This window comes from Anneissia japonica, unplaced genomic scaffold, assembly GCF_011630105.1.
Source record: "Anneissia japonica isolate Jap-2015-1 unplaced genomic scaffold, ASM1163010v1 scaffold3678_len381626_cov175, whole genome shotgun sequence".
Taxonomy (NCBI): domain Eukaryota; kingdom Metazoa; phylum Echinodermata; class Crinoidea; order Comatulida; family Comatulidae; genus Anneissia; species Anneissia japonica.
This window is the reverse complement of record NW_022753973.1, coordinates 296,230-318,204: the sequence shown is the minus strand read 5'-3', so window position 1 is coordinate 318,204 and position 21,975 is coordinate 296,230. Positions and strand designations below refer to the sequence as shown.

General features: G+C 34.3%; 1 protein-coding gene across 1 annotated transcript in view; it reads left to right on the top strand.

The window, feature by feature from the left end:
* Positions 1 to 21,975, top strand: part of LOC117122985 (Golgi phosphoprotein 3-like) — a 48,101-nt gene that overhangs the window by 24,264 nt on the left and 1,862 nt on the right. The window contains exon 3 of the mRNA XM_033268770.1: positions 12,802 to 13,115. Within this exon, the coding sequence (XP_033124661.1) occupies positions 12,802 to 13,115 (314 nt within the window). The remainder of the gene's footprint in view (positions 1 to 12,801; positions 13,116 to 21,975) is intronic.

Sequence of the window (21,975 nt, the reverse complement as noted above, 5' to 3'; positions counted from 1 at the left end):
TCCCCATAAAAAACTGGTCTAGAAAAACCATATGAGAATTTCTACCTCTCCAAGTGGCACCTATCTCAGTTATAGCCTGGTCTATATATGGAATCTCTGTACACTGATGATGACAGTAGGATCTGTCGAAACATGTATGTAGCGTAAGGTCTAGCAATGGCTAGGCCTAATAAAGTTTTCAGGCATTGCCTGAAATGATCATTCTCAAAAGTATCGTCATGTTTTTGAATTTTATTATTATTTATACATACAGTAGATACATACTACATACATCAAGATCTGACGTCAGCCAAGAAGTTATTTTGCCTTTCTGAAACAAAGCTGGATGTTTAAGTAACAAACAAAGACAAATGATATATGTAATTAAATTGTACAGCCCTGAATTTGTGTTTAGTTTTTGCGTACAAAGGAACGTACACATCCGCCAGGTTCTGGTTTAAAACTTACATTTCGTCACCGTTTTCACGAAGTGACACAAACTTAAAAAGTCATATTTTTTCAATTTATTTTATTGTAGGCCTGTTTTCGCCCTTGACTACAATTTATATATATATATATATATATATATATATATATATATATATATACAGTATATATATATGTTAAATAATGTGTTGAATTTGCGTAGTCTAGCCCTAGTAAAAAAAATCCAGGGCTTTGATAAATTAATTAAATATCTAGGCCCTGACTACAACAATCTTGTTCGTAATGGGTTCAGTACAAGTTCAACAAACTGAACTGGGCGAAAAACCGAACATTGGAACCGGTCCAGAGGTGTCTGTATTTTGAGAGGAGACTGCAACTTACGACATACGAGCCGTTGTGAGCTATCATTCCACAGCGCGCTGTCTGAGATATTAGTTTGGAGATGGCTAACTTGTTGCCATACAAGGATTGAACTTCGTATTTTCCCACGTCTGTCTATTTTTCTACGTGCGCTACTAAATTTGGAACTTCGACTTGTGTGGTTACAATTACTTTGAAATCGGCTTATTCTGACCGGAAAAGTCCGTCGATATAGCCGGAATTCGGCTTATTAAAATTTGAATTAAACAAACAATTTACACAGTAATACATACAGTAGGAAAGAATTGGGACTTTTTCAAAAATTCGACTGACGCAAATTTTCGACTTAAACAGAGTCAACTTGGCGGACTCGACTGTACATGTATTCCAAAAATCTGAATCTCTTCTAATTCCGAACAAATTATTAGGTCCAAACAAAAAAATCAGCTTCGAAAACCAAACGATTAGTTATGTAAACATCGTAATAAGAAATAACAAAACAACACGCATAGGCCTACCAGATGCCGTGAAAACGAACTGTCATGCAATGCCATGGAGATTATGATAAATTGATTTAAATGACACGCCAGTAAAGGGTAATGTTACATACGATGAAAGGTACACCGCCCTTCCACCAGACAACACTCAAAGCAAGTTGCATACATACTGAGATTTACATTTAGTGTACTCTCAGGCAAGTGTATGGAACCCTGTGGTTTGACGTTACATCATTTATATCAGTTACATGACACCTATCACTGATGTAATTCTTAAACCAACTAATTACACCTTCACTAAATGAAAAATATTCCAATTTTTCAAGTAAAATACAGTGATTCACAGTATCAAACGCCTTCTTAAGGCCCGAAGTACTAGACCAATAAACTGTCCTGTATCAATTGCATCAATCCAATTTTCAGTAATGTTAAGTAGTGAAGAAGATGTAGAAAAACTAACTTTTTCTGGACAAGATACATAGATATGGTCAATAAGGGTCGATGTAGAATTTGTTGTCCTAGTTGGCTCTGTAATAATTTGTTCAAGATAGTAGTTAGTAAAGATTTCTTTTAATTTATTCATGTAACAGCTTGGATTTTCAGGAAGTGAATCACAATTAATATCACCAAGAATAATAATGCTACTGTTAGTATCATCAGAACTTTTGATATTTTGAAGTACATCTTCAAAATAATTAAATAATTGCATTTCTGATCCAGAAGGGTGGTACCATGCTAAAAAAAAAATTGGTTTCATATTGGCTTTACCTATTTCAATGCAAATCATTTCAAGCTCAGGCTTCATAAGGTCAGAACACATTTTATAACTAAAACCACCATGTTGATTTATATTATACAGCTGGGTCATTCCGTGCCAACTCAACAAATAATAATGCTACTGTTAGTATCATCAGAACTTTTGATATTTTGAAGTACATCTTCAAAATAATTAAATAATTGCATTTCTGATCCAGAAGGGTGGTACCATGCTAAAAAAAAAATTGGTTTCATATTGGCTTTACCTATTTCAATGCAAATCATTTCAAGCTCAGGCTTCATAAGGTCAGAACACATTTTATAACTAAAACCACCATGTTGATTTATATTATACAGCTACACCACCTCCATCACGGTTTCGATCTTTACGAAAAATGTCATAACCCCTAATAAAAACATCTTCATCCTTAATGAAATTACTAAGACGAGTTTCATTTAGACATATTATACCAATGCAATTATTTACAATAAGGAAATTAAATTCATCAAACCTATCTGTAAGACTGACAATATTTAAGCCAATTACACTAATACCCTTTTTAATAAAAAATTTCACAATTTTCATGGAAGATTCCTTGCTTTACATTCTTATTCTCATATGTGTTAAAATCAGAAAAGAGCATATGTAAATGAAACGATTCATCTGCATCAATGTTATCGGCTTCTACTTCTTTGCCGGATATTCACTGGCTTGGTACATTGCAGTACTTGGATTTGTGTCCTACTTGATGGTAAGTCCAGCATTGGACAGGCTTCCCATGATGATGTACTCATTTAGAGATTGAAACACCACTTTATTTGCCAACTTTGAACTTATGTAATAGCATTTTGATTGCAATTATGGCGAAAGTACTAGATAATCTGTTGTAGGGTTGTTCAGCTGGTGTGGAGCAATTATGTTCATGGCAGTCATATTTTAGAATTTCATTGCATGATTTGCATAATAGTTGCACAGATTTCAATTAGTTCTTAACAATCATGGATGGTGTTTTCACATCTGATAAGACAGGGACATTGGCAGATTCAAGTGTGCCAAAATGATTTTAAGAGACTGTACAAACAAAAATGATGCGAACACTTAATTGGCATAATAATACACAGACAAATGGCACATTCGAATAATAATATGATTCAATGCATTGTCCTGTAAAAACGTAAAACAAAATTCTGGGTTTAATTCTGTAAACTGGTTTTTTTTTTTTTTTTTTGTCTAAATAAATAATACAAAAGGCATGATATTTCCTGATGTTGTCTCCATATATATATGATGTTAGAGGGGTATGTTTGTGTGATGCTGTTTGACTTGTGGTAGAGATGTATAGAGGATGAATGGCAATGTCTTCAAGTGTGAGGCAGATACCAAGAAAGTTTAGAATTTCTGGTTTGATAGTTAAAAATGAGTAACAGTAACAATACTTCCTGCTTTCAAATTTTGTATTTCATTTTATTTCACCCTGAAACAGCAAAAAATGCCAATAACTGGAAGCATACAATAAACAATCATAGCAATAGAATTGATACTGTGTTATAAACAGTACAAAAATTCAGATTAAATTGATTTACAAATAGTTACTATTATATACAAGGAACTTAAAAAAATTCAATATTCAATTCCAGAGCAGGTGAATAATCAAATGGCTAGTTTAACTTGAGCTAAAAATGAAAGAAGAGTTGAAAAATATCAATTTGATGGCTCATTGTAACAGAATTATATAGAGGAAAGTCTAATGATAAATCAATTTTGAGTTATATAACTCTACATCTTGGAACAATAAAAAATATCTGCAAATATTTAATAATGGTTATGGATGTCCAAGTTTATTAACATTAGAATAAAATCCATATAACACACAAAAATACACTAATACAGCAGTGCAATTCAATACAGATACAGTATACGAGACAAAAAAGAAAAAAAAAAGACACCATCCATCAATAATAATAGTGTATTCATACAGAAGGCCTATATGTTGCCCAAGCCTATACTGCACAAGCCTATACTTTATACAGTTTAACTCGGGCCTAGGCCTAGATGTTGGCGAAATTGTTAAAGAAAGTGCCCTAGAAAAATAATAATAAATAAATATACGCAGTTTTTACGTCAAAGCAAAATATTTAGTAAAATAAAAGTTGCTTGAGAAGTGTTAAGTGATTGTTTTCAATAAAGTAACTAGGATCTGGCACAATTAGATGATAAGTTTGATGGCAATTAGCGTTTTTTGTTGTAAAAAGTGAGGGCGCTATTTGTTTACCATGCTATCGGTAGCGATCGTAGAAAAGTCTTACTACTATCAGTAAAAACCTTAACTAAACTATCATTTTGTTTACCCTACTTTTAATAGCTGGTATGAAATTTATATAAATATCTATAACTTTGATTATTTGCAGTAGTAAGAAATACTATGGCGTGTCTTTTGTGATTTACTACATGGTATTAGGCATTTTTCGTTTTGACTACTCTACGCGGCCAGTCTACTACGAACTAATAGAGCGTAACGGACATCTGCGCATGCTCACAAACATTACTGCCTAAATCGGCGTTGTGACAGCTTCCGTGACAACCCCAATTTCTGAATTTGGCGTAGTGGCGATCAATCAGATCACCGGATTGTTTGGCAAACTGCTGGTAACTTTTTTTGTTGGGGTTGCAATTTTCATCGCATCTGCGATCGAGCATTGTTCGTTTAATAATGAATTAATTATTAAAACAAGTGAGTAATTGTTTTATGAAGGCCTATTTATTGACATGCAATAAATGAGAAATGAATAATCACCATAAAATTAGGTAAATCAGGGGATCTAGTGAAAAAAAGACCTTAGGCTTAGGCTAGCCTAGCCTAGCCTTGTCAGGGTGATTTCGGGTAAGAGAAAACACATTATCTGGTGCCGCTAGCTACTGTAGGGCATCCGCCCTTGATATCGTGGATCAAGCCTTGCTATATAAATAACTCTGTTTAAAATTGTTATTTTTTTGTACATCATCGTTGCATTTGGCAAATTGCCTGAGCAGGCCTGACACCCCTCTTCTCCCGGTTAACGACTCTTTCGACACCTAGGCTAGGCTAGGCCTAGCCAGGTAGATCCTAGCCAACAGCGAAACATCACTCAGTGTTTTCTGGAAACTTTTTATTTTGTATACAGTATTTGACTAAAGTTTTTTTTCACATTTCATTTTTCAAATATAAAACAAGGGAACATTGTTCTCTGGTATTAAAACTATGGTCGACTAACTCCCCTCCGTAGGCCTACATACGTGTGCTGCGTCGTCGTAGTCGCCTTAAAAAAACGAAAACAGCTCTTGGTGTAGTACGCGAACAGTGTCTTGGCGTTGCCGTCACGGTCCATTAGTTCGTAGTAGACTGGCCGCGTAGTCAAAACGAAAAATGCCTAATCACACCTCCTACAACATTACTCACTCGTTCGCACTTACTAAACTTTTCTATCATGCACGGCTCAAAAGTTTGGAGAAAGGCTTTGGTTAACGTAAAAAAGGAACATCGCGTTGAAAACAAACTTAATGTCGCAGTTCGTTATACTTGAAACCACCGTGTATGATGGACGAGGTTGTTTACTTCTTGCTCCATTTTCAATAGAGTGGATCATGTGGTCTTTGTACAACGTGGTCTGTCTTTCTTGATGTCCTTCACATTTTTTTTGGTTAAACTTTGTGCTAACCACACTCACTAAAATGCCCATATCTAGGAAAGACTTGGACCTACGAAGTTCAAACTTCCGATTTTTTCATATGAATGAAAAAATTTGAAGTGAATCTGAGACAAAAGTGCATGGGCCATTCGTTGATTTGAGGTGGATTGACCCACATGGGAAATATTTTGTAAGTCAATAGCAAGCACTTAAAATTAGTAGGTGGAGTAAAAACGATCCATACAAATTTAAATAAGTTGTTTATTATAAGTAAATTTGTTTGATTAACAAGTACCTCTTTGAAGCAAAAAAAGGTTATTGGCAGTTTCTGAGAAAAGTACACCTCGCCCTTTTCCCATACCTAAATTTGCATTTTACAACAAAGTTGATCCAAGCTTCAATTATTGTTTATTTGTATCATTTAACCATTGAAATTTGTTAATCCGTTAAATACTTGGAAAAGAAGTTGAATTTTGTTGCTATCTTAGTGGGTAGCATACAGTATTTTGGTAGCGGAAATACACGTCATTCTGATAATACATTTGGTAGCGGAATCACGTTTTTAAAACATTTATTTCTAAAAATATAAAAAAAAAAATTATTTAAAACCTATTATTTTCTGGTACATCTATCAGTAGTCTATTATCACCTGTACTTTCATTTTTGAAAAAACAATACTTTTGGAGAAATTCTAAAAAAAAAAAAAATCACTTTTTTGGTAGCGGAATCACATAAATTAACCAATTTTTTTAAAAAACAAAAAAAAAATAAATTATTATTTAAAAATTATAATTTTCACCTTTAAAAATGATAATAGTACCTATTCTTTTGTAAAAGAACATGAATTTAGAATTTTCCAACATATACATTCTGCATAATAATTGCATTTAAGTAAGCTATTTTGTACTATGTGTTTGGATCATTTTTTTCACATTTTGCCATTGAAATACCAAAATATTGATTTTAGATCTTTAAAATGAGCTTTAGTTTGATACCAAACTTGATGGGATTTGATAAGTATGAAAAATTACAAAAAAATCACTCTGCACTATGAAATTGCCCATATATATATATATGTATGTATATATATATATTATATATATGTGTGTATATATGTATGTATGCATATGTATATATTCATATGTATGCATGTGTATATATATGTGTATATATATATATATATATATATATACTGTACAGTAGAAACCCTCATTTACGAACCTCGATTTAACGAATTCCTGATTTTACGAACGCAATATAAAGGTGATGACGTCATAAAAATTGAAGTGAAAGATTTAAAAAAAAAAAATTTGCTCGAAATGTAACTGTTATTTGCATGCATACAACACAACGCACCATACTATACAGTACTATGTAATTCTCAAGTGAAGGAGGCCCTCTAACGGGTCTCTTCTAAGTCAGTGTTTTTCTTGGCTTCACACATGTGCATGCAACAAATTTTACTTCTCTTTCAAACATCGTTTTCAGCTTTAAAATTCAACATAGTGCTTGATTGTTTTATTGATTGATCAATATAATAAACAAGTATCTATGGAAGTTTGTGTTGGAGTAAAATCCACAATCTAGGTATTTAAGAAGGTAAAAATGTCCGATAAAAACAAATTTGTGTAGGGCCTAGAGGGATCAGAATGCTTAGAAGCTGTCTACTGAGTAGGCCTAGGCCCCCTCAGACTTAGCTGCGTAAGCCTGTCGGCCTAGTCTAGGCCTAGTTTATGTCAGTGTAAGTAGTACCAGTGCAGATATATAGGAATTTGGGTCAACCCCGATTTTACGAATATCCGAATTTACGAACGGCTCTGGGCCCGTGCCGTACGTAAATGAGGGGTTCTACTGTATATGTATATATATTTATATATGTATGTACAGTATGTATATATATGTGTGTATTTATATATGTATGTGCGTATATGTGTATATATATGTATGTATATAATGTATGTATGTATATAATGTATGTATGTATATAATGTATATATGTATATGTATGTATGTATATATGTACATATATGTATTTATATGTATGTATATGTATGTGTATATATACATATACATATATACATGCATATATATATATACATACATACATCAGTATCTGACATCAGCCAAGAAGTTATTTTGCCTTTCTCAAACAAAGCTGCATGTTTAACTAAACAAAGACAGACAAATGATATACGTAATTATAATGCGCCTTTATAATTTCTTCACAATGAAATACTTCTATACAACAAATTCCATTCACTCACCAAATTGTCTACTTATATCATAAACCTCTACATAAATATCTTCATAATTACAGTACAAAATATTTCAAAAAGTTATGTACACAACAAACCTTACAACAACCATATTTCCTTTAATATCACTGTACACGACATCACACCTTTCCTAACTGTTAAGTGAACATAACAAAAAAGGTCTATGATGATGCATACAACTCTAACTTTAAATGTTTTTCTTTATGCTCAGTACACATAACAACACTCCACACAACCTCCACCCACCGACAGCACTTAAACATTGCCAGCTATTGTCAAGTGGGCTATTGCATCATTAATGCTCTCGTTAATATTAAACATTGACTGGGTACAGTAGAATTTAATATAATCATTAAATGAATTATTAAATCATTATGTAACTTTTCAAATAAAAGCGATATTATCAGCAAGAAATATGTGTATATTCTCTTTACTCTACTCACATCATTTGAAAAACCACACTTCACAACTTATCAAGACCTAGGCCTATTCCTCAACATTGAACTTCCATGCTAAATAGAACCATTAACCACAAAATCAAAAAGATATTCTTCTAGTCCTAAAAGCATGTATTTTTTTAATACAATTTTAATTTTTTTAACTAGATTTGAACTCGTCACTGAGGAGGAGTTTGGTGATCCGCCGCACTTCGACCCTCAGGAAGCGCGAGCAGTGCGGATTGAAATGTTTTAAAATTCTCAAAATGGCCTAAAATATGCTCTGGTTTTTAAAAAAAAAGTGTAATTTTGAAAAGATTTACACTTGCGTACGCGGACGTCTTGATGCCTGTGTGCATGTTAATGGCACAAAAAGTTAACTCCTGATATGAATACAGTGTCAGGAACCCAAAATATGTAACAAAACTTAATTTCCATCTTCAGTACGTGTTGTGTGCGTGGAAATGAGCATACGGTGCGCAAGTTATGGAAAGTTTTGCAATGCTGAAAATGTCCTAAAACATGCTTTAAAATCCGAAAAGTGATATTGAGAATTTCCAAATTTTGCTGCACACACGCTCATTTATTGTATGTCACTTTGATTCATTGAATGATTACTAAATATCCTATTCTGATAATTATATGATAAATGCGTTATTGACTTAAAAGTTATATGAAGACTGTGGGAAGGGAAGACTTTTCTACACTAGGACCTACTTACTATGTGGTTTAAAATAAATTGAAATTTTTTGAAAATGCTGGCGCGGAGCCAAAAATTTCACTGTGGGGTTATATCAGGTAGAACCCCCAACATGCAAAATGTTGGGCGATTTGAAGGGGGTCGGGCAAAAAAGTGTGTTGGATTCATATGGAATGACTCTATTATTTTGCCGTTAAGAAACAGGTCTCTTAATTTCACAATCTTCATCCATTGACAAATATACATTCGGCCTTAACCAAGTTTATTTTGTAGTGTATTTTGTTTTGGCGTATAGTGCTCAACTTTTTGTTGTTAATAAATTTTTTTATCTATTTGTGATTAATTAATTATTTAAAGACTTCTTGTCATATTTTAGTTAAAACAAGTTTTATTAGGATGCGTGCAGAAAGAATATTGATGCGAAAAAGTAAAATTAACCCCCACCCACCCTGATTTTTTTTTTGGAGATGTGACGCTAAACAATGCAATGCATCATTTCGAGATCTGGTTTCTTGTATACTTGCTCATTAGGTGTTGCTTTACTCTATTTCAAAAGGGAAAAAAGTTGCTGCTTGTTACCATACCCAGGGATGTCACCAGCTCTTTGAAGTGCCGGTCAGCGATCATTCCGCGTTTTCCCGGGGGTGGGGGGTCACCGTATTCGTGAAAGCTCTTAAAAACCAAAAGGCCTAAGTAAGTTGAGCAGGCCTAGGCCCAAGGCTAGCTGATGCGATTTTTTTTGGCTAGTCCCAGGTAGGCCTAGGCCAGGCCCAGGTAGGCCTAGGCCAGAATTTGAGGAATGCAACAAAACAGATGAATATGAGACTTACTGTAGGCCTAATTAAATTCAATAGTTGACATGCTTTGTTTTAGATTAAAAAATAATAATGAACAAATCCCGGCGACAGAGCGTCGATCCGACTGTACCCAGCCGCATTGTTTGCCGTAATTTCACATGTTTGACGATTACCATGATGAATGTGTATGTCACTGATTCATGTGCACTCATTTATTTATTTTTTGTCCATTTACACACATTATATATCAATTATAATTAAAAGTGAAAAACTTAATGAAAACAAAGTAAAGAAATAAAACATAAATCATGTTTCGTAAATTTTTAATAATCTTCCTGCCCCGGACCATGATCTCATAATAAAACACTTGAATGGTCACGATTTCAACTTTAACCTTTGAATGTGTACAGAGCAACCGTGTCATGCCAGCCCACGATGTTCGCTATGACTCAACTGGGCCTAGGCCTAGGCTGTTAAGTTAGCGATGAATAGCAGGGCAGTGCAGTATTTTGTTACAATTAACGTAACCAAGGAAACATTTATTGTATTCTTATTGTCTTTTCTATCGATTTAGCTTGTCTATTGTGTTTAGGTAAACTAATTATTTTGTTACAATTTGTAAACTGTTGAAATAATAGTGGTGGTCGGGAGCCTGTAAATCCTGGTCGGAAATGTTGAGTGCTGGACGGGCCCGTCCACCGCCGACCTGCGTGGTGACATCCCTGCATACCACGATAAATAAAAATTGTCCAATTCCAATTACTTTCAAATTTTGGCAAAATGCAATGAATGAATTATTAATTATCGCAATGACTATTAATTATCGCAATTCCCAAATTTGTGTTAGTTTTTGCATACAAAGGAACATACACACCTGCAGTGTTCAGTTTTTGACCATGATGATGTTACCAAAATGTAAAAACAAGTCATATGAAAGAAAATTGTCTCAGCTATAACATACTCAAAGTTGGAAGACGATCGACCAAGGATAAGCGAGATGCGCTCAAATGCGTATTTAAAAAAATGACGTCATCTATAAAATTCAGTTTTATTGAATTCGGCTGGCAATATGGTGACGTCACAATGTCCGATCAGCCATTATGATCTATAAAAATCATATCTACAACTCATGTGCTTTCAGAATATGTAATAAAAATTAGGGGTCACCTTTCATCCTATGGAGCTATAACTGATTAAAAATAGGCCTGATTTTAGCACATTTTCACGCGCGCAAAGATCCCTATGTTTGATGCGCACGTACGGCATTGCTATTGGCCATAAGATGACCGAAAAGAATGGAAATTTGTGAAAACAATATCAGGAACCCAAAATATGTAAAAAAAAGTAATATCTAGCTTCCGTACGTGCTGTGCACGTAAATATTCGCACGCGTAGTTTAAAATGTCAAAAAATTTTGAAATGCTCAAAACGTCACGCATGACTGGTCAATTTGAAAACCTTACCGTGACTATTCCATGCGAAGCCAAAATGATCGATGAAGCGATTTTAAGATATCATGCGAACAGAAATGGAAAGAAAGGTAGAATAAGAAAAAGATCTGACAATAACAAGAAGTGATCCGCTCGAGAAGTGGATCACCAAAAAAGATGAAGATGATGATGATGATGATGATTCTGACAATAACAAGTTATATTCAAATACATTTTTTTTTTCTTTTTTTCCCTTTTTTTTACTTCCCAAAAGGGGGGCCTGGGGCAGGGCCGGGCCGGCCCCCCCCTAAATCCGCCCCTGGACATTTTTAATGTCAAATTTTTTGCAATAGTTGCAATAACTATATAGCAGAAAATATAACTTTTCAATATGTTTAAAAAAAACATGGCCTTATAGGCAATTCACCAGTAGTAAAATAGTGAAATATTGAAAAATTCAGTATACTATGAAGGAATATCATAAGAATAATTAATTGTATAAGTACAGTAATATGCTCACACTTGATTTGCCTGAATTGAAAATGTAATGATTTTTTTTCGGATTTCAGAAAGGTCTGAATCCATAATTTATGTGTGTATAGCTTTGATATTCATGGCTTATATAGCCAGTGGGATGGACTTTAAATAGAGAAAAAAAAATTGAAGGGTTGTGATGAAAGCAATTATACATTTCTGGGTCTCAAACTTGGTCACTCATAAAGGTAAATCTCAATTTTTTGACATTTGAAGGGTGTCTCACATTTTAGGAACACTGCTTATTCATGATTTCGTATATATCAGAGCTCTATAACCTGCTTCAGTGCTTAGTAAGCACAAAAAAATTCAGGCTTGTAATTACATTATTTCCTGAGATATTGAGTCTTGGACACGGTGCAAAACTAAAAGCCGCATTTTTTAATTTAAATTTTGCATGCTGACCATCCTCACTAAAATACCTATATCTTGGAACAACTTGGAGTTACAAAGTTCAAACTTCAGATTTGTTCATATGAATGATTGGGGAATATTGGATAAAATTTTGAAGGGAATCCGAGACAGGAATGCATGGGGAATCCTAAAATTTGTTTGATTTGAGGTGGAATGACCCGTGTGCGTTGATTTGCCGATGATTCGATCCATACGTTGTTCAATAATGAGTAGAAATTCCTTTGTTTTTACAAATATTTGTTTTGATCAAACTTGTATTTTAACAATACTATTTTTGGGAAGATTTGCTTTTCGTACACCATGGATTCATGGGTATATTCAATCATATAGCAGCTGGAGAGGAGGTGGGTGGGGTTGCAGACCACCACTTTAAAATGCTGGTGAGAACCCTGCATTCATTTATGTGCATGCGAAGCCAGTTGGTAGGTTTTTATAATGAAAGATTTGATGTTCAATTCAACCCTCTTAGCTTGTGAAACTGGAGTTATTTTGCTTGTTGTCATTGCAGGAGAAACATGGAACCCTTTGAAACTCCGCTATCAACTACGTAATGTACGAGAACGGCTTGCCAAGAATCTAGTAGAGAAGGGAGTTTTAACAACTGAGAAACAAAACTTCCTTCTGTTTGACATGACTACCCATCCAGTAATTGACTCAACTATTAAACAAAAATTAGTAAAACGAGTTCAAGATGGCATGCTGAGTCGATGGCCAAACGACCCTCATCGAATGGAGAAGCGGTTACTTGCTCTCATCTATCTCTCACATGCTTCTGACGTTCTAGAAAATGCTTTTGCTCCTCTGTCTGACGAAGATTATGAAGTAGGTTATCAGTATCATTTTTTAGGCAGTCATTCAGTTTATTACTATGAATTATTTTATACATTACCTCAGGTACTTAAGTGGTATAGATTTTAATTTCCAACATGAAACGGCAAAAAGGGTGTGTAATTTCTTGCCAGAGATGGAGAATTTCTTGACATGGCTAGGAATTCTCCAACTGAAGTGGGGAGTCTTCTCAAAGATTAGAATTTTCTGACAAGGCAGGGGTTTCCCTTAAGGTTTTTTTTTAACTAGCCAAGTGGACCAGTAAATTAATACTTTTACTGGTCCTCAATCCCTTTCACTAGCCACTATCTTGCCAACTTCGGAAGTCCCAAATACCATATTTTTCACATGCTAATCATGCTGCCCCCCCCCCACCCCCACCGATGAAGTAACACTGACAAGATACAGAAAAATCTTTCTGTTGTCTCTGTTTGGGAAATTATGCCTCGAAATATAAATACAGGAATCTATTTGTATGTACAGTGCACTCTCACAAGACAATGTTTGCTACAATGTTCGGTTTTCCTGATAGATCGGTTTGTGGAACATTTCTATTGAATCCTTTCCGAATAAGGCAGGCCAGTTAGTGCCTAGGCCAAGACGCTAAAAAGAGGCTGAGCAGCATAGGCTAGCCCAGTGAATTCGGTATGACTAGCCTACGAAAAAAGTTAACATTTAACATATAATATTAAAGTACAGTGCCCTATTTCATAGTTTTCTATTTTGACAAATATTAAAGCCATACTAATGAGAGACAATACCCCCTACTCTTGAAAAGACTAGTAAACTGTATGATAAGAGGAAAACATTTATGGAATGTTGTGTACTCTCGTTGTCTTAAATGTGATGGATCGGACTCCAGGGACTTTCCTGGCTGGTATGGATATAAAACTTTATCTGCACTCCAAAAACCTCAATTTTATAATACTGGAGTTTGGATAAGGTTCTACAGCAGACAGAATAGAATTGTGTTGTGTATGGAAGTGTTGTGGTTTGAAAAAAACATAACAAACTTGATACCTGACTGGATACCATAATCCTTTTGCAGCTTCTATCGGATAATAGACTAACGTGTTTACAGTACGGTAGAGTGAAACCATTGTTGGCTCAGTTCCGACTGAGTCAGTGAAATATTTAACGATTAAGAAAATAAAATTAATCCACCCGATCCATCCCGAAATAGGCAACAATACTAAATTTCCCAGTACTGTAAGTAAAGTTGCCTAGTAACACTTGAGTAAGAAACGTTCCGCAGGTAGGTTTCCACCACGTTGGCACGATACTCCATTATGAGAATCAGTCCATTCCATGTTTGCTTTTTGGTTTTGCGTTGTACAAATGGGGCATGCTTTGGCCTTTCAATCCAGTGAAAGGCTGCTACAGGCCTGATTAACTGCGAACGTAACCATGGGGACGTGAAATTTTTACTGATTTACTGTAGGCACCAGCGTGACCACTCACAATTTTTGATATACCCAATGACTTGGTCGGAATTACCCAAGATTCAGCAAAAATTGCCCAAAATTGCCCAAGCTTCCTGAAAATGCATGAAAAAAACCGTGTTTTTTGCATGTATATAGTTTCCCTTTTAGTTCAATTTATAAACCATGTTTTATTGTAATTGTTTGTGTTAATTATTAAAATTAATATTCATGAGGTGATAATACGGATAGAAAAATACGCCCTCAGTCGGCCAGTGTTATCAGTAGATCAGTGATCAAGTTTTAGTATGTAATGCATTAATTAGGTAAGATCAATGGCAGCGCAAATCACAAAAAACAATTCTGAACCCATGTTTACAGCAATTAACAATGTTATGTGCAGTTCGTTGAGTTTTGCTTACTTTAATATATATCATTATCATTTATTTAAGTCAGCTTTCTTCCCTCTTCCAAGGGGTTACTGACTGTCACTCGTTCCATGCAGCTACACCATCTTTCCACTTCTTCCTCTCTTGTGCATCATACTCCTCCAAACCAATTTTTGAACTTTCTTTCTTCACCATATCTTTCCACGTCACCTTTGGCCGCCCCCTTACTCTTCTACCTTCAACTTCTAGATGCCAGGCTCTCTTTACTGGATGGACTGAAATATACTTTGTTACTTCTTAATTCTTCCTCTATGACAAAAATATTAAATTTTCTTAGTAAAAATAAAATACCCAAGGATTTGAACGGAATACCCAAGAACCTAAGACCAAGTCAAAATACCCAAGATCTTGGGTAAATACCCAAGCAGTGGTCACACTGAATTAGGCACTTTAATCGCTAATCACTTTATCAGTGAACGAAATCCTGCACGCTGAGATCAGCATGCCATAAAAATGTAAAGTCAATTTTTGAACTATAATAATTTAAAAACTACTGAACGTAATTCATTATAATTTTGGATCCTGTATTTCACATATCTCATCTCTAAATATTGAAAACGGCATTCACAAATATTGTATAGTTTTCCCGTTATCGTAAAATAAGTGATGCACCTTCGTTTTATTCCAGTTTCCACTCCCCACTAACTCAGTGTATACAACGCTCATTAGGCACCGCGTGAATTACGACCTTTGTCAACAACGTTCTCTGCATGACGTTTTGAAAAAGCAGAATCCGGACATTGTGATTGGTCCTAACGCTCCCATGTGATCGTTTTCTAAGAGATCCGATCTTAAGCTTTGTTGTCATCTTTGTTCGGAGAAAATCCATTCATTTATTGATATAGTACAGCGTGTTTAAAAAATTAGTATTTTTTTTTAGGTCTGAACTCAACCGAATCATTCGCGAACAAGAAATGTGTGAAAATATATTATTATAACTACTACGTGATGTTATTAAATTTGAGAAATAATTAATAACGAACAGCGGCTAGAGATATTAAAATGTGTCTTTCAATTGTGTGTGACGGTCGTTGCTAGGCCCTTCGCCGCAGAGCGTAGACTTGGTGCAGTGTAATTAGACACCGCCTGAACATTGTAATTTCATCGGGTTATGAATCTTGTTACGATTCTCTTCCGAGCGTGTTTTCAGGCCTAGGTTAGGTTGCGTTCTATTGCTAATTATATATGGGGATGTGTACAACTGCGGTGTAATTCTTATTTTCGGATTGTAATGTTTATTCAATAACTTTACTTAAGTTAATGTTAATGTTTTAGGTCTATCATTTTCGATGTTTTCTAAAGCAGTTCACGCAAGCTAGGGGTAGGCTTTAATAGGCATATTATCCCTTTCTATATAGACTATACTATCAATTGAAATATTAAAAAATATTATAAATATAAATTCAATTAATTAATGGTGTATGCCTAGGCCTAGCCTATTAATTATATGTATGTACCGTACATGAGAATATTTTTCTTGTTCTTGCTGAGGTTTGACTTTCTTGTAGAAGTGTTTATTAGTACAGTTGAAGAAAATAATTTTTATTTTTTTTTTCAAAAAATTACAAAATTAACTTTATAAATTTCTAACTGAACAGGGGTACCAAGCTATTTTTGTAGCAAAAACACTAGTTAAAATATGCCCACAGGAAGATGTCAAAGAAGATGCGTTGCGTATGGCTGTGCAAAGGCTAGTGTGTTTGTCATCTCAAATTAACACGAGCACTCCCTCGTTAGTTGCCATGTCTATATCATCGAAAATACAGTAGTGCAGTATTTTACGAATGCCCGCATAGGAACCTTGGCCCTCGCAGAGGTCTGGGTTTCTAACTGTAAACAACACATTCTTCGTGGACACGACGATGCGACTTGTTGTAAATATCAGGTCGCACCTCCTAAACTCTTCCCGCTAATTGGTTAATTTTTTTCGTGGGGTCATGTTGCTGGACAAAAATCCCATGTGCTGTGGTGACGTCAGATCGCCCAAAGTTTCAAAGTGCGTGACAGCTTGCTGACAGGAACAAGCTTAGCGTAAACCGATAAATTTTTAATTAAAAAAATTTATTAAAATGAATAACAAACCCCTCGTGGTTTTGTTTTAGAGTAAAATCTAAAAATAAATTTAACAAATTAAAATTTCATTCTCTGCAAATTCCCTCCGTAATTAGCAATGTTTTTGGGGAATGTGAGTGTAATTTACATGTAGACTGATATATGAATCTAATGACATACCAAATCCGAATTAAATGTCTACTGAAAAAGAGCCGTTGTAGAAACAATTGCTTTGAGTTCCTTTTTCATTTCAGGTTGATTACAGTCGATTTTTAAGTATTCATAGCTGATAATGCACTTTATTAAAACAATGGAAGGCGTAACTTTGACTTTATCCAACTCCCTGCTTTATGTAACATTTTACTGGAGTGTCGTTTTAATTAATAGATAATCTCCATGGCAATGCTATTGGGACTGTACGAACGGTTCATTTACAGGGTATGATTATTGCGTTATTTCGTCTGGAAATTGTTGCGTTGTTTATAAACATTTTGTCCCACGTTGCATTGTGAGATGGATACATGACATGGATGTTTTAACTTCACGGTGTTCACACAGACGGAAATCAACTTCTCCTTGTCGCTATAACATGCGTAGAAGGTGATTTCCCTCTGTACGTCTAGCCATGGATTCCTCTATGGTCTAGGCTAGTGCGTGATGTTCATCTGTTCGCCTTGAATGACTGAGACCGAGACTGTTCATAGCGGACATTAACATGACAATAAACAGAAAATAGCGATCTTGTTGACATTATCTGTGTGAAATATTTTGTAAAGACATCGTTAAGAGGTGAATGATTAAAGCTTTAGGTATTTCGTCATTCTTTCATTGACATTTTAACTGGTCACGCGGACTTGTTATTGGGATAATTAACAGGTCCGCCATGCATTTTACTAGCCATTGGCTGGCGGACCAGCGTTATTTCGAACCCTGCAAGGGCGAGACATTTTCTGGCTGGGGTGAGGAATTCTCTCGCTGAAAGTTAGGAGAGTATTTCCCACTCATTCCTCACATACTTCTCATGGAATTTCTCACTCTTGGGAAATTACCCCTGAAAATGATCCCATTCTTGCAACTTTCTCTCACTTAAGTTGGTGAGGATGTAAGATAATGTATGAAATAATTTATACACTTAAATTAAAAGCTTACTGTACCATAGTTTATCTAATCCGGTACAAAACTTTGAGCATCACTCAGTTAAAGAAATACTCTGCAAAAAACATTGTTAATAAACTGTATTCTGCATTGGGCCAAAAAAAACAAAAATTATTGTGTTGGCCACACCCAACCGACCCAAATTTTACGAAATTAAGGGTCGACATTTTAGTTTTTTTTTTAACGAGTAATATTTTTTTTAATGAGTAAATAAGGCTGGAATAGCCTTGGCAAGGCTAGGGGCCAAGGCCAGCCTATTTTGCTGGAAGGTACAAGATGCGAATCCAAAATTGTTGTATTAGTTGTGTATTTTCTACTTTTTTGGCGTAAACACATATTTGGTTGTTAAAAAAATTTTCCTACCGACCTACCCATTTTTTGGATTTTCCCAAAACGTGGCCAACACCACTGTTTCAAAGCAGAAGAAAAGCTCTTACAGCGCGTTTCCTTGTTTTTGTTAGAACGAAGCCTTTCGGTATTGTTCTTGCATAATCGGTGAGCAGATTTTACGCGACGGTACATGAAACACTATGACAAAACATTACATATTAGCCCTTAAAGTTATTATGTTAAGGAAATTCTAAAACACAATAATATTTCGTTAAAATATAATTCTAAATAATGAAAAAGTACGCCACACACTTGTGTTTTTAAACAGTTAGAGGTTAGAAAGATTCCAATATTCAGAGCCTATAATGGCTTCTTATACGTCGCCCACCGAGAAATAAAATGTCGTTTTTAGTTTTATTTACGTAATTAGTAATTTTCTAAGCCGCACGAATACAGCGGTTTTGTCAATAGCAACCATGGAAACTGCGTCTAAGGTCAATTGACAATATTTGCGCGTCCACACATCGACATCTCTATAGCTAGCTAGGCCTAGACCTATTTAATTAGTGTAGTACGACGTTCCGCAAACTATGGCCCGCGGCCCAAATTTGGGCCTCGAAACATTTTTGGAGGGCCGTGAAGACTTCTGGAAATTGAAAAAACAAAGTGACTTCCCATCATGGAGAAAATAGTTTTTAATAAAGCCGCTTCATTGTTACAGCGGATGCGTCGCTTGCACGTGCTACTAAAGCGCCAGATGATGCGTGCTATTTGAGTTTTAAGCAGTTTTTGTGTCTATGCCCCCTCGGAGCTAGACACTATGTTATCGTCTAGTATTAACCCTGTAAGATCGAGTAAATCCAGTATGGAGGAATGATGGGATGAGACATGAGCTAAAGATAAAAATAAATATAAGACCAGTCCTATAAAGATCACTACAGTAAACAATACCACACAGTTCTTGATAACCGAATGCCTATGTGGATACTTTATTACTAAAACATAATACCTGTATAGTAAAGGTAGTCTTTCAAAGTTGCGGAGTAACAGAGTTTTTGGAAGAAGGAGAAAGCTATGACGTGTGTGGTTGAACCGTGTTTGGTTGAATCATGGTAAAAAAAAAAAATCAATAATTGTGGGGGGGGACACAATGTACGGTATTATTTATTTAATAAAATAATATTTAATTTGTATACAATGAAATTTTATCACTGAGAGAACAGATAATAATATCAAAATATTGTATATACATGGAGGCTTCATGATCAAAAGTTCTTGCCAGGATTTGGTATGTTGGTCCCTGGCGCTGCTAGGCCGCGGTTTGCTGCCTGGAATCGTAAATAGGCTGTGAAGTAAAAAGTTTGGAGAACGCTGGTGTATTACACAGCTACAATTGTTTTAAGGGCAAAAGTCATTATTAAAACTACTCTTAATCATAATTATGTATGTTAGTTCAGTATATTTTATTTATTGTATCACACTTGTACAATGTTTTTTATTTACTATATTCTACACTGACAGTTGTCAGGTTTTTAACAGGTATTTTAATGAATTTTAACAGGTATCAACATGTCTTCCAACAAGAACAGTTTAAATGGGTATTTAGCAGGTTTTAACAAAATTCATATGTAAAACAGAAATGATTACATAATAATAATCACAGATCCCTCTAGGCGCTTTACAATTCTTAATAAACACACAAAAATACTGGGTTTTTTTTCTTTTAATTTGCAAACAAAATAGTTAAGGCACCATTACATAGCCTACTATACTTAGTATTTCCATTTAAAGTAAACATATTTATTGAATTAAACATAAAGGCATGACAATAGTAGCTTAGCTTATTCATTAAGATTTACTCACAACTTAAATTAAAATCAATTAAATAATTTGAATTTTAAATTATCATACAAAAAAAAAGAATTACCATTATGTAGTCAAAAATTATAGATTCACATTATTAATTTTTATATAGAGTAAACTTTAAAAATATTTTCAGTGCTATACTGGAATACAAAATAGCACACACTAAATGCTCATTATTGTATGTTTGATTAGCTGAACCTCACAGGCTTCTTTACATTGATTAAGGATCACTGTTCTGTATATTTGTTGGTATGTTCCAAACATTCCCATCATTCAAGATATAATCTAGAATACAGAAAAAGTATAATGTTTTCTATAGCATTCTAGAGTCCGACATTTAAAAAATGAAAATAAAAAGACATACAAATTAAAAATCTTTTTTATTAATTTTCAAAAGATTTTAGGTGGAAGCATAAGATCTCACATAAGTAAAACAGGTAGGTAAATAGGTAAATAATGTGAGAAGTAATAAACTTTTAAAAAAATGTGTTACAAAAGATCAAACCACACATTGAGGGTCAATCAAATAAAGATGCTCAGCAAAACTGATTAATTTATTGAAAAACAAAATGAACATCAATTGAAAACAACAAAAAAATAATGTACCAAGTAGTATAGTATTTATAGAATTAAACACCTTGTGTTTTCTGAAATAGTGAATGTTTTTAACCATGTACACTGCATGATGAATACTTATGATGATCAGTTAAATGTTAAGAATGAAAAAAAAAATATAATAATATATATGTAAGTTGTTCATAGATATTGTTAATACTCTTACAGTAGTTATAGAGCAAGAAAACCTGAAAATCAAAATTAATGATTAAATTTGATCAAGAAAAGATGAAGAGATTTAATTCCACATTTTAATCACATTCTGTTAAATATTAAAAACTGCAGAAAGAAAAAGAGATACACAATAAACAATAGAACCCAACGGAATACAACAATATAACACCTAATATTTATTGAACTACATACCTCATGGAATTTGAAGTAGCAAATGTTTTTTGCAAGTTGTACACTCCATGATGAAATACTCTTGATGATCTATTATTAATGTCCTAGAGTAAGCATGGATTAAAAACAGATACTGTTTATAAATAAGAACAAGTTAGGCTAAAAATCATACACAAATCTATTCGAGGAAAAACATATGGATTAGAAGTTGATCAAGAATAAATAATAGATAATAAAGAGATTCAATTATACATTTTCGATTTCCCCAAGGAGGAAATCTGTGGCATTTCCAGCAATGTAAAATAGAGGGGGCCCAAGGAGGACTTTTAAAGATTGAGGGTCTAGACCACCTCAAAGAAAGTAGAACATTTAGAATTTGTATTATTTTTTATATAATTATACAGTAATACAGAACCTCGTTTTTACGTACCCCAGTTATACGAACCCTCTGTTTTACGTACGCCTCGTATGGACGATGACGTCATCAAACACCCCGAAAATATTCAAAACAAACGGCCCTTTTGAGAGCGACCATAAGTAAAAAGAATATAACAATAAACTATAACAATAAACAAACCATAATGCAACGTATTTTCATTAAACAGCAACGTTGATTAAGTC